Source organism: Diabrotica undecimpunctata, chromosome 6 (assembly GCF_040954645.1).
Source record: "Diabrotica undecimpunctata isolate CICGRU chromosome 6, icDiaUnde3, whole genome shotgun sequence".
NCBI lineage: Eukaryota > Metazoa > Arthropoda > Insecta > Coleoptera > Chrysomelidae > Diabrotica > Diabrotica undecimpunctata.
This window is the reverse complement of record NC_092808.1, coordinates 82673446-82687819: the sequence shown is the minus strand read 5'-3', so window position 1 is coordinate 82687819 and position 14374 is coordinate 82673446. Positions and strand designations below refer to the sequence as shown.

At 30.8% G+C, this 14374-nt stretch overlaps 1 protein-coding gene across 1 annotated transcript; it reads left to right on the top strand.

Moving 5' to 3' along the window:
• The first annotated feature begins 11809 nt into the window (after positions 1-11809).
• LOC140442702 (facilitated trehalose transporter Tret1-like) lies at positions 11810-13225 on the top strand. The gene has a single exon (XM_072533688.1). The coding sequence runs from the start codon at positions 11828-11830 to the stop codon at positions 13118-13120; it is 1293 nt and encodes a 430-aa protein (XP_072389789.1). The 5' UTR covers positions 11810-11827; the 3' UTR covers positions 13121-13225.
• Positions 13226-14374: the final 1149 nt, after the last annotated feature.

Below are 14374 nucleotides of genomic sequence, written 5' to 3'. Positions count from 1 at the left end.
CAGGCGGGTCGTGGATTCGATTTTTGTTGGGCGCCATGTCGTATCGGAACTAGTAAACATGTGTAAAAATTCATATGTTTACCAGTTGTTATCTAACATTGCGCAATATTACACAATAAGGTGCAATGTTAGTCCGTACGCTCTTTGTTGGATCTCGTCTTGAAAAAGACGAGATCTGTGGTTTATTCTGGTAGGTGTAAGAAATAAAACACAATCTGTGGTAAAAAAAACTCAGCCACAGAGTCTTTAGAAAAACGCAGAGCCCTTCGAGCAAAGTGCTCTAGGAGCGCCCGTGAAGGGCTAGGCAACTACTGTCGACTACTGACTCGAGATCCGAAAATGTCCCATATTTAAAAGGTGTTTAGCTTTTATATGAGATTTCTCTCGTCCAATAAAATTTAATAAAAAGTTCCAGAAGGAAGGGCGATGCGCATCAGGGTGCGTATATATTGCACCAGGATGACATCTCGTCGGCTGTTAGTTTTTTGATATCAGAATCCTCCAGTTGATTCCTGCTTTTATTCAATTTTTTTCTACTGTCCATGTATTATCATTTTGTTGGGTTTAGTTTGAACACTTTTCCTTTTTCATTTTATCATTTGATTTTATTATCATTCCTTTTTGTATTTGTAGTTCCTCTTTCGTTAGACCATTCTTTTTCTTCATTTTCCGTAACTTTTATTTTTTCTCTTTGTTTGAAAATTTGAATAAAAATGTTTTTTTACCCAATCTCACTGCTTCTTTTATCTTTATACGGGCTTAGTTCGCTCTCATGGTTAAGCGGATTAAGTATTTAGAAGTTATAAGAAAATAATGCTGGCAAAATTTGTACTGTGACTTTTGTTTTTTGTATAGAAATTATATTAAATATTGGTAGTTACATATTTATATACGAGACAGTGCAATTAGATTATTTAGATTATATGCACTTAATTTTTTCCCTATTATAAAAAATGTTAGTGATTGATTTAGAAATTGTATGAGAAATTTTGATCTGGTTTAGGAATTTTGTTAGCTATTATGAATAAGGGAATATGAGCTCTAACATCATAATAATAAAGTAGTTTTGTATTTAGGTAACTATAACATTTGAGAAATATTTATAAAAAATATATTAAAGTACCTGCTTTATAAAGACAACATTCTCTATTTACGCTGACCCTGCCTATTCATTAATATTCATTGTGTACCTGCTAAAGGTATTTTAAAAACTATATTTTCTAAAAAATATATGGCGGGAGCGATTTAGCTGCGATCCTTTTCTGTAGAGTATTAAAATCTGCCTGCCAGAGCGAACTAGTATATGGCCCATTTAATATTTGGTCTACATATTTTACCCTAAATACCCTCTTTAATCCCCGACCACTGTGAAACAAACCCATTAAATGCTGCTAATAATACGAATACTACAAAATAATATTAACGAAGGAACAATACTAAAATAAAAGAGGTAAAGGTTCAGAACACATGGATCGCTTATATAATGTAGTGCGTAAAGATAGAATATAATATAAAACTTGGGTTAGAGAGGTAATAGCCTAGGCTGTTGAAACAATAGCTGATATAAACCTAATTCAAGGACTACAAGAAACAGTAAAAATGAAAGTACGTTAAAGAGTAATAAATAAAATACAATGAGAGAGAATACAAAAGAAGGTTGTATTAGATACATGTGTAAAATCAAAGAAATAAACAGATAGATCAAGAACATAACACAAAAATTTAACCTTTAACTTATAATTAGCTTTAGAAATGTATGCTTATTGTAGCTCGTGTACCCTTTTATTATTTATCGACATATGTATATATACAAATATACAATATACTTACAAAATAAAGAGCCATCGAAAAGAAAAACATATAAAGCTGATCTTAAAATGAGCTTTTCATTTTCTCCAATAGTTAATCACTTTCACACCATAAAATGTATTATAAATATAAACAATCATACATAATCTAACTTGTATATGCCTAGTTATCTAATTTCTCTAAAACACAATTTTAAAGGACATAAAATAGCCTTAAATACTTCACGAAACAATTGGTTACTTTTTTAATACATTTATATTTTGATATGAGGTTGAATGCTCAAATAAATGAACTTTGAAAAATTAGGGCAAATATTGAGCACAGTTTTATTAATTAAATCTTGCCCAAGTACTTTCGCTCACTAGAGCATCCTCAGGGCCATCTGAAATAAGCAAAGAAAGAAGTTAATGGATGATAAAAGTTTTTTTGTGATTAACGTTTTAGACTTACTTCGTCAGTTTCGGGCTCTCCAACAATCCCAGAATATCATAAACATAAAATTAACAATAAAGTTGAACACAACACTACACTAAACAAGGACAAACAGTTTAAAATTATTTAAAATAGTCGAAGCTACATTTTTGTCGGCAACAGGAGAGAGATAGCTTGGAATGGCAGTAACAATCATGTAGCAATCATGTAGATGTGATCTGCACCTTTCAAAATTCTATGTAACTAAGCATTGGCCAAAGGTCCAACTGTCCAATCTGTTTTAGGGCGTATCTTCACAGGTTCAGAAAGACAGATACAGATAAATGCCTATACTGCGAATATTTCGACATTGTTACTCACACAATGCTGGAGTATAATAGATGTACAGTGGAGAAAACCAGAATGTATAAAGAAATAGGTATAAACCCTGCGACTGTAAGAGAGATAATCGTGAAGATGGCGGGAAGTACTGAGGGATGGAATAGTGTTCACAATTACATCCAAGCAGTCATTAAAAAGAAAGAAGAAGAAAGACAACACCAACCGGGCCAACGACTGAGATACGATCTGATTACTATTTTAATGGGAATAAGCCGGAATTGAAGGTTAAAATAAGTTTATTGACGTTTGAATCTTTGATCTTTGATCTTGCACTGATAACTTGTTTATACTCCAACAATTAACAGAAAAAAGAATAGTAGTTGACAACAAAGTACATCTAGCCTTCATCGACCCAGAAAAGGCGTATGATACAGTTCCAAGACTTAAATTGTGGCAAACTTTACAAGAACTTGACATTAGTCCATACCTTTTAGGAATAATCACAGAAGTATACAGGGATAACACTACTTACCTAAAAATCGGAAATAGACTATCAGAGCCAATAAAAGTAACTAAAGGACTAAAACAAGGGTGCAGTATGTCAACCTTACTGTTTAATTTATATATTGAGGCAGTCCTCCAAAATTGGAAAAACCGATGCCAGGGAATGGGAATCCACATAGGAAATGACGTAGTGTTCTCCGTGAACTTTGCGGATGACCAAGTCGTTCTAGCTCAAGATTCTTATGATCTCGAATTTATGATGAAGCGTCTATACAGAGAATATGTAAAATGGGAGTTACAAGTCAGCATGAAGAAAACAGAATATTTAGTTCTCAATTCAGATACAAAGTTTGAAGTGTTGATCGACGAGGACATGGAAATCAAAGGAGGTGGAAAAATTTAAATATTTAAGTGCACTCATTGCTAAGAACGGCTTGGGACAAACCGAAATTAAATACCGAATTTATCAAGGACGTAAAATTGTAGGATGTCTGAACTCCTTATGGCGGAATCTCAACATTTCCAAAAGGAACAAAAAAAAGAATAGGGCAAACCATGGTTGAATCAGTTCTTTGTTATGGCTGTGAAGTATGGAAAATTAATGCAGACCTGAAGAGAAGATTGTTAGCAGTTGAAATGGATTATTTGAGAAGAAGTGCTAGAATATCAAGGCAGGAAAGGAAGACCAACGAATATATAAGAAATAAGATGAATGCTACAGAAACGGTCATTGACAGAATAGAAAGAAGTGGTTCAAAATGTTTAGCCTATTGAGTGGTAGGTTAACCTATTGAGAATGCCTGACGAACGTTGGCCTCAAAAACTTCACAAATTAAAGCCCCCTGGAAGAAGAATCAAAGGTTTGGAGGAGAAGCATGCCTTAAACCGGCAGGATTGGCGGAAATGAACGGGAATACGCCGATAGCCGTCTCCAAAATGTATTGTATTTACAAGTTGAAGTTAACCTTCAATTGTGGCTTATTCCCATTAAAATAGTAATTACTTTACAATGCCACAAGAAAACGCTTCAGAACAATAGATAAGATTTAGATAAGAGAAGGGAGTGTTCCAAAAAGTGAGTGTCGTCAGTCTTACAGTCACCTCCCCACCTCTTTCGGAGTACGGTACGTGCCTCCACACTCCTTTCGGAGTACGGTACGTGCGACAGTCAAATGCACACAAGTAAGAGATGGTGGTTTTAGTTGATAGGCAGGATAATAAATACCTGAATATTTGGCACTGCTATCTTTAGTACTTTAAATTAAACTAAAACCCAAATTTTAGGGACTCACAATGGAGGTATCATAAAAAAATTTCAAAACTCAACCCTCAGAAAAATTGTGAGTACGCCACTGGTTATGCAAGGAGCACTATTGTTTATAAATACTAAAATAATTAACTAAAAACGGCTAAATAGTTTTGTAAAAATAAATAGGTTTTTTATAGATATATTACTTATAGAGTGTAAATTTTATAATATCGTACTTTCAAAATAAAAGTTGCAGTATATACTATTGTGTAACTCTGTAAGTTTCAGCATGACCGGTTCAAAATTCAAACCGATAACATTTATATTAAACTGTTAGTATGACGTTTAGTTTTAAGCGTTTCGAAGCCGAACGTAATGCTATCTATCGATGATAAATACTACCATCATCGTTTCAGATGGAGCCATCTCCCTACATTACAATTTGAAGGCGGCAGTTCAAGACATAATTCTTGTTTAACGAGATTTTTCATATGTTTAGGAAAAAATATTTAACGTTTTATTGCAAATATTTTCCACTTTTACAGTTTTATATATGTTGTTATTAAAACAATTTTCGGTTTCTTACCGGTAACTTTATTATAAGCCGAAACATATTATTTTTTACTATTGGGACAAAACTGTAAATTCAAAATATTTCAAAAAATTCATAAGTATTTCTTATAATTATATCTTGATGCTGTGAAAAAATTAACAAAATCCTATATTTGGTTTTCCCGCTTTATACTCGGAAAAAAGTAGTTTTTTTGAGTTTTTTCAAAAACGAAAACATGAAGTTTGCTTAAAAGTTGTCAAAATACTTCTAGTCATCACATATACCTTCCCAAAAATTTTTACAAATTTTTTGAATTTACAGTTTGTCTTTTGGGGGGTGCAGATCAACCTTAAGAACTTGTTGAAAAACGGTAAAGCTATCTTGCAATATAAATAAGATGTAGCGTTTGTTTCTAATAAATTTTACAGGGTGTTGCAAAATAAGATAAAAAAAAAACAACTTTATTTTTACACTCCTTATATGGGTAAAATGTTGATAATTTTCCAAAATATATTAATACAGTAATTACTTAGAAAAAGACCTACAATATGAAAAAATCATTTAAGTCCAATCAAGTGAAAAAAATAACTTAAAAATTATGTCTAATTTATGGCATTTATTTCTAATAAATTCCACAGGGTGTTTCAAATTAAGCTAAAAAAAAAACAACTTTACTTTTACACCCCATATATAGGCAAAACTTTGACACTCAGAAAACATTAATATAGTAATTAACTAGAAATATCAAAATAAGGAAACGAGAAGTATTTTTAAAGTGACCCTAGATCAGAGTCTTTTTGTAATATCTTATACTACACATTTCAACTGTCAAACTCGTCTATACAGTTGTGACACAAAAAGTTGTATTTCTTAATAACTTGATTGGTCTACCATACAAACACTTTATTCGGATACTGGTTGATATATTGGAAAGAGAACTTAATTTATACCAGTTGGAAAGAAAAACTAAATTTCGATCAGATTACAGTAACAAATAACCATCAAAACTTTAGTAAAAAAGACGAGTCAAATATATTAAATCCCTGGTACTTATTTTTATTGACTTCCACAAAGCATTTAATACGGTGGAAATGGTACAGAATTTATTGGAGCTAAACGAATATTATTCGAAGTATATAAAATTCAATATATTCAATACATAATTATGATATATATTCTTCATTGCATGACTGTGAAAAAAAATTGCTATATAGATGCAGGAGGAAGACATTTTGATAGCAAAACTATTTATAAGTCATAAAGTACACATTTAATTGACTAGATTGGGTCTCAAAGACTAGTAATCTTGATGGACAGAAATTAATTTCTCCAAAATATGAATTACATTTTTATAGCAAAAAATAACAGGAAGCACTAATTACGTTGAACAGCTTCAGTAAGTAACACAAAGAGTACGTATGAGTATATACTATGAAAAAAACAGAATAATGGAAAATCTTGTCTCAAATGAGCTAATCGAAATCGAGAAATTGCCAAAACAAAATATAATATATGTATTTAGGCCAGGAAATAAGAATAACTCGAAATAACTAGAGCTCTAAGCTGCTTTGAGGTATAGGATGTGCAGAATTTAAAAAAAAAACGAGCAGAACAAATGTTCCAATTCATTTAGAGAGAAAATCACTAGTATATTTATCACTACTCGGTACTATTAACGGAAAAATTAGTTAGAGTTAAATACAGTGTAAAACGGAAAGACCAACCTTTAGAATAAACTTAATGAACATCGTTAAAAGAGAAGAATATTAGATTATTAGATAGAAGAGAGAGACAGGTTGCAAGAATGTAGAACGGCAGATGAACACAAAAATTATTTATAGATTATCTTATGCTAGTGAACTTCTCCTTAGGAGGATAAAAATACATCACTAATGTCTAAGAAACACCAGTATTATTTCAATTTTTTTAATTAAAACTTATAAATACTTTTTATTAGTTTTTCCGTTAACTACTGTTTTTCTCAAAAAAAAAAATATTTCAAGCATTACTTAGTTTAGGCCTATATAACGTTTAACAAACTCTCTGTATTTTTAAAAAATACATTTAAAATTAGTTTAATGTACAGAGTGTTCCATTAAAAAAAAAACAAAACTTTAGTTAATTCCGTTGTTCTGACTAACCGTGTATAATCGAAAATAATTTTAAACTAGAGAAGTCTTGCATTTTAACATAATCTACAATGGGTTACCACAATTTAAGTTACTATTAGGCTGTTGTAAATTTCGTAAAACTGATTATTTTATCTTTCTTAGTGTTAATTTTTTATTTCACTTAAAAACTAACAATATTAAATACATATTATGGAAGAGATGTAATTTCAAAATCTAAAATTAAGGTTCTTCGGATTTTTTTAATATGCACCAGTCACCTCACACTGCTAAGATGATCAGAATCTTTCCTATCGTATATGGCGAAATATCAATTCTACTGATACACTAAAACGCATTGCTTCAGTTCCGACCCGAACGCCAACATTTCTTGCAATGTTAATTAGGACAAAACGTATGTAGTCTCACTGTGTTCCAATTGACTTTTTTTTATATTATTAAAAACTACTTACATTTCATTTTTATTGCTTTAATTCATAAACCAGTTAATTATATATTTCCTACATACAAAGTATTTATATCAATTTAACACCACTTCTTCTTTTGCTCGCTGGTCTCTCGGTATAACTCTGTATGTCAATATCCGATCTCCAATTGTTGCTTATTCTTTTTCCTTCTTCTTCACCTAGTGTAAGGCACATAATATATGAGTGTTCTAATTTTTTTTTGTTTTCGTTTTGATCATGTTAGCACGTTTTATCCATTCCAGCTTATCGAAAAACAGAAAAATTAATAAATTGTCATACACAGACGGCAAAACGGCATTCAATAAGAATTCAAAAATATAAATATTGCATCGTATGAAGTATAATATAGGTTAAATAGGTGACTAAATATTAGAAATAGTTCATATCCAATATCTTACTTAGAAATTAAAAACGTGAAGTTAAAGTAATGATTAATGGATTGAAATAAATTGTCTTAAGGGATATAATTGCTGTACTAAAATCTCTAAAAGAAATCCTCTGTATATAGAGAACTACCATTACCCAACAGATATTTTAATTATCAAAATAGAAATAATAACGCCAATACATGAAAGAGCGAAAATTACAAAATGTTAAATATATGCGATATAATGATTATACATATATAGTCCTTTTCCATCATATTAATAGCACATTATGTATGCAAATCCTCAACAGGTTAAAAAACCATAGGCGTCACCCTATACTTGTTTTGAAATAAATAAAAAAATTAATATTTAAGATGCCGTCAACAATTCATTATCTTTTAAAAAATCTTCTGTAAAATAATTGTCCACTAATCTCACTATACCTTTTTTGTGCGTAAAAAACGTCGGTATATATGCCACACGATTATTGTTAATTATACACGGGTGATTAACGAGAGAATTTAATGTTTCACGAAATAAATTAATGTAAACAGTAATTTAAAAAATTTTTGAATAAAATACTTTATGAAATGGTATATAAAAAACCAGTTGGGCTATGTTAAATTGACAAAACGTTTTCGGAATAAGTATTCCATCATCAGTGTCTAGTTAATACTTGGATGTAGCCACTAAATATGTGGGTAAAAACCCTTTAAAATTATTAAATGAAATTTAGTTTACATTATGTCTAATTTACAAATAAGATGGTAAAGTTACCGTTGGATTGGTAACATGGCGACATATGACTCTACATTAAGTTGCAAGTCCTGAGACGGTATGTCTACGAGGACTTTATTAAAGCAACTCTTTAGACTCTATTAAAGTTGCTTTAATAAAGTCCTCGTAGACATACCGTCTCAGGACTTGCAACTTAATGTAGAGTCATATGTCGCCATGTTACCAATCCAACTGTAACTTTACATTTTATTTGTAAATTAGACATAATGTAAACTAAATTTCATTTAATACGTTTTAAAGGGTTTTTACCCACATATTTAGTGGCTACATCCATGTATTAACTAGACACTCTTTAGACTCTATTAAAGTTGCTTTAATAAAGTCCTCGTAGACATACCGTCTCAGGACTTGCAACTTAATGTAGAGTCATATGTCGCCATGTTACCAATCCAACTGTAACTTTACCATTTTATTTGTAAATTAGACATAATGTAAACTAAATTTCATTTAATACGTTTTAAAGGGTTTTTACCCACATATTTAGTGGCTACATCCATGTATTAACTAGACACTGATGATGAATACTGATTCCGAAAACGTTTTGTCAATTTAACATAGCCCAACTGGGTTTTTATATACCTTTTTATAAAGGATTTTATTCAAAAATTTTTTTAATATATGGTATACAGCCAAATACAGGAACTTAGTTTCCTTGTGGATAGTAATTTAAAGGTGATTATTGTTTTCTATACAAGTTATCGCCTGACACAAAAAGAATACCTTCTTTGAACGATTACCTAGAATTACTGATAAGGCTTCACTAATGATAGTTTAGGTAGTTTTTATGCCACATTACAGCTTATGCCAATAATATAAATTAGACATTGTTTGCATCTTCATTTAGTTTGTAGATGTACATTGTTCATGTCTTACCTACCTAAGTTTTTGGTGTCGATATTTTGTTATTTGCATTTAAAAATGACGTCGACAACAGGTTTTATCCCGGTTAAGTGTAGTTTTAAAGGTCAGTCTAAGAGAGAAAAATATAATATTAAATGTACACGATGCACTTGTACATCAACGCCCTTTAAGTAATGTTCGTGAAATCGTTAACATGTGTTCAAATATGACAGGGGTTGGAGAAGTAACAATTTATAGATTCCTAAAAGAAAGAAAAGGAGGAACTGTTTCATCTCCCAAGAAGAGTGGAGGGAGTAAACCCTTGGAAATTGAAGAAATACATAAAAACATGATAAGACGCAGCGTCCACTGATTTTTTTTAACAAAGAATTTCCAACATTGGACAAAATCCAAACATTAATTCGAGAAAACGAAGAGTTACCAATCATAAGCAACAAGAAATTATGGGGACTATTGAGAGAGATGGATTTCGTTGGCAAAAGAATAGAGAAAATTCGTTTTAATTGAAAAAGTTACATTGTATGTTGGAGACGAGATTATCTAAGAACTATTAAAAAGTACCGAGAAGAAGGAAAACAATTTTTTTATTTGGACGAGTTTTGGCTAAATGAAGGTCATGCTGTACCATATCTATGGGTTGATATAAATGTGAAAAGTTCCCGTCAGGCATTCATCGAAGGTGTATCTGCTGGAATAAACAATATTCCCGTTGGAAAAGGACGCAGACTCCTAATAACCATATTGGAAACGAATACTGTTTTGTCAATGGTGGATTATTAAGTTTTGCCTTAAAATCAACCAAAGATTACCACGAGGAAATGACTGCTGACGTTTTTGAAGAATATTTCAGAAAATGTTGGATTTAATTCCAAAAAACTCTGTCATAGTCATGGATAATGCTAGTTACCATTCAAGACTAACAGAAAAATTGCCAACAACGCATGGAAAATAGGAGAGATAATCGAATGGTTGAATAAACACGCAATTGAGTACAAGGAGAATTCGACAAAAAAGGAATTATTACCTATTGTAAGGCAACATAAAGCAGCTTATAAAAAATATATAATTGATGAAATGGCATTAAACCGTGATGTAATTATTTTACGTTACCCCCATACCACTGTGATCTGAATCCGATAGAAAAATATATGGTCTCAAGTAAAGGGTGAAGTCGGACGCAACAACAAAACTTTTAAATTAGAAGACTTACAACAATTATTAGAACATTCCTTATCAAAAGTGACTCCAGAAAATTGGAAAAATGCTGTTAGTCATGCTCACAAGGAAGAAAATAAATGTGGAATTTGGATAATATGACTGATGCAATGCTGGAACCGGTAATAATTAACAATTGGAGTTGAAGATTCCTTAGATTCTGAAGAAAGCAGTGAATCTGAAATGGAATTTGATTAAAATACTACTCGGTACTATTAACGGAAAAATTAGTTAGAGTTAAATACAGTGTAAAACGGAAAGGCCAACCTTAGAATAAACTTAATGAACATCGTTAAAAGAGAAGAATATTGTAGACAAACTGAAAAAGAGATATTTTTAAATGTATTACAAGGAAAAATTTATATGGGAGAGACAGGTTGCAAGAATGTAGAACGGCAGATGAACACAAAAATTATTTATAGATTGTCTTATGCTAGTGAACTTCTCCTTAGGAGGATAAAAATACATCACTAATGTCTAAGAAACACCAGTATTATTTCAATTTTTTTAATTAAAACTTATAAATACTTTTTATTAGTTTTTCCGTTAACTACTGTTTTTCTCAAAAAAAAATATTTCAAGCATTACTTAGTTTAGGCCTATATAACGTTTAACAAACTCTCTGTATTTTTTAAAAAATACATTTAAAATTAGTTTAATGTACAGAGTGTTCCATTAAAAAAAAAACAAAACTTTAGTTAATTCCGTTGTTCTGACTCACCGTGTATAATCGAAAATAATTTTAAACTAGAGAAGTCTTGCATTTTAACATAATCTACAATGGGTACCACAATATAAGTTACTATTAGGCTGTTGTAAATTTCGTAAAACTGATTATTTTATCTTTCTTAGTGTTAATTTTTTATTTCACTTAAAAAACTAACAATATTAAATACATATTATGGAAGAGATGTAATTTCAAAATCTAAAATTAAGGTTCTTCGGATTTTTTTTTAATATGCACCATAACTGAAATAACGATAATTTACTCCATATTGTTGTTTTACACAAAAGTACCAAATAAACGGATTTTTTATTAAATTATATTCCTAAAACTTTATTGTTAATATTTTAAACTAAAATAAATATATTTTAGGACTTTAACTGCTATCAGCAATGGAATGCATTATTCGTGGACAGCACCTTTATTACCTATTCTTCAAGGACCTGGTTCTCCATTGAAAGTTACCGACAGTCAAGCAGAATGGTTAGAAAATTCATTTATGCTCGGTGCGTTTTGCGGAGTTTGGATAACAATGTATTTAGTTGACAAAATCGGCCGAAAGAAATCTATGCATTTAGCTTCATTTATAATGTTATCCGCTTGGGTAATTACGGCTGTAGCTCCAAGAGTAGAATACATAATTGCTGCAAGAGCATTTGCTGGATCAGCAGGAAATATGGCGTTTGTAGCTACGCCCATGTATATTGCTGAAATAGCTGAGCATAAAATAAGGGGATTTTTAAGTAGTTTAGTCTATCTTATGATGCTTATAGGTATTCTTTTAATATATTCCGTGGCACCTTTTGTTCCCTTTTATGCTCACTGTATTTTGGGGGCATCATTCGATTTAACACAACTTATAATTTTTCCCTTTATGCCAGAAAGTCCTTATTATTTACTATCTAACAATAAACCAGACGATGCTTTACAATCTTTAAAAAAATTACGGAAAAAAGAGCATGATATAAAAAAAGAATTAGAAAATATTAAGTTAGCAGTAGATCGGCAAAAAGCAGAACAAGGTAGACTCCTTGATCTTTTTCTGGTTTCTAGTAACCGTCGAGCTATGCTTATAATGGGCTTATTAAATACAGCTCAACACTTAAGTGGTATTAGCGTTCTCCTTATGAATATTCATATTATCCTTGAAGCTGGAGGGTCTATTTACATCGAGCCACGAATGGCTGCGATTATATTTTCTGCAACAATGGTAATCGCTGCGACAGTAGCTTCCCTGACTATGGACAAATTTGGGCGGAAAACTTTACTAATTTCGTCCAGTTTGCTAACCGGACTATGTCTGCTTGTTTTAGCTATTTACTTTAGTTTTAAAAATGGCGGAACCGACACTATTAATTATAGTTGGATTCCCACTGTATGTGTCATGCTATTTGCTCTAACTTTTAAGCTGGGGTTGGGTATGGTACCTATAGTGCTCACAGCAGAAATTTTTCCGACAAATATGAAAGCTTTCGGTATGGCAATTGCAGATGGATTTTATGTTGGAGCTTCATTGCTTTCTTTACAAGTGTACCAAAGATTAACTCAATATTTTGGATTAGAGTATCCTTTCTACGTTTTTTCTTGTTTCTGCGTCTTCGCAGCTCTATTTACTTTTATATTTATACCTGAAACAAAGGGTAAAACTTTGGAGGAGATACAAATGATTTTGAAAGGACACAATATATAACTTAAAATGAGATTACCAGAACTGAACTATACCTATATATAAACTATAACTACAACTATAAGTATTACAATAATTTACTCTTTGTATAATAAATTGCCAAAATTATTTTGTTTCTTAAATTAATTTTTAAACTAACCCTAATGCCCAAATATTAATATAGGGACCTTAGCTTTATCAAAACACTTTCTATTTTAAGAGATTCTTTTTTTTTTCTTAAAATAAAAATAAATTTAATTTTACAAATTAATATTTTATTTATTTTAATATGAAATAAACTTGCATTATTTATTTCATATTAAATTTCTAGCTAATTTATTTCATATTAAATTATTTGTATATTTGCATATTTTAATATGAAATATATTGGATAGATAGGAAAATATACAAAAAATTTATAATTTTAGTAAGAATAATCTCTAAATTAGTAGAAAATGGCAGACGGGGCCTCATCTGTCCCTATATATAAAGTTTATTATATACAAGACATGCTTATTCTTAATGTTGGCAAGAAGAAATATTTCAACTTACTCCTTATGTAAAGCAGCGCTTTAACTAGATTTGCTCCATTCTTCTTCATTTGCTCACAACTCTATATTATGTCCATTGTTAGTTGTTTGTATCTAATCCGTCTTTCCAGATCTTTGTCAGATATATTCCCACTTATTTTTAGAATTTCGTGTTCTTGTAAAACTTATTTAATATTTAAGAACATTAAGACTGTTCATTATCGTCTATTAGAAGAAAATCTCCAATTTGTTGAGAAAATGGCAAACTAATGGGTAAAATAACCAGGTCCTTGGTTACATGTATGTATTCATACTCGATATTACCAAAATTGTTAATTGAGTGTTTCCTATCATCTTAAAATATAATTTAACCACCATCAAGTGATACAATAGAATCCGTGTTTTAATATAAATGTTTAGTTTAGTCTATTGTCGTTTTATATTATAGGCTAAATGAAAAACTAGGCGGACTGTAACACTGACTTTATTAAAAACTAACAAAACGCTGTTAAAACTAAACTTTATCGTCTTTTTTTAGATGGAAACTTTTAAAAACAAATTTATTGCTTTATACCGCTTACAATTAATTGCTAATTAACTGCTTGTAATTGTACATTACTTGTTAATGTCTCGATATCGTCTCTCTTTCTCCTTGGCGCCCACTCTGCTCGATGAAGTAACGCATTGTTACCGCTTGTAATAAAAAGTCTAAAATAATTGAAAGCAAAAGCTCTTTGTTTTCAATTGG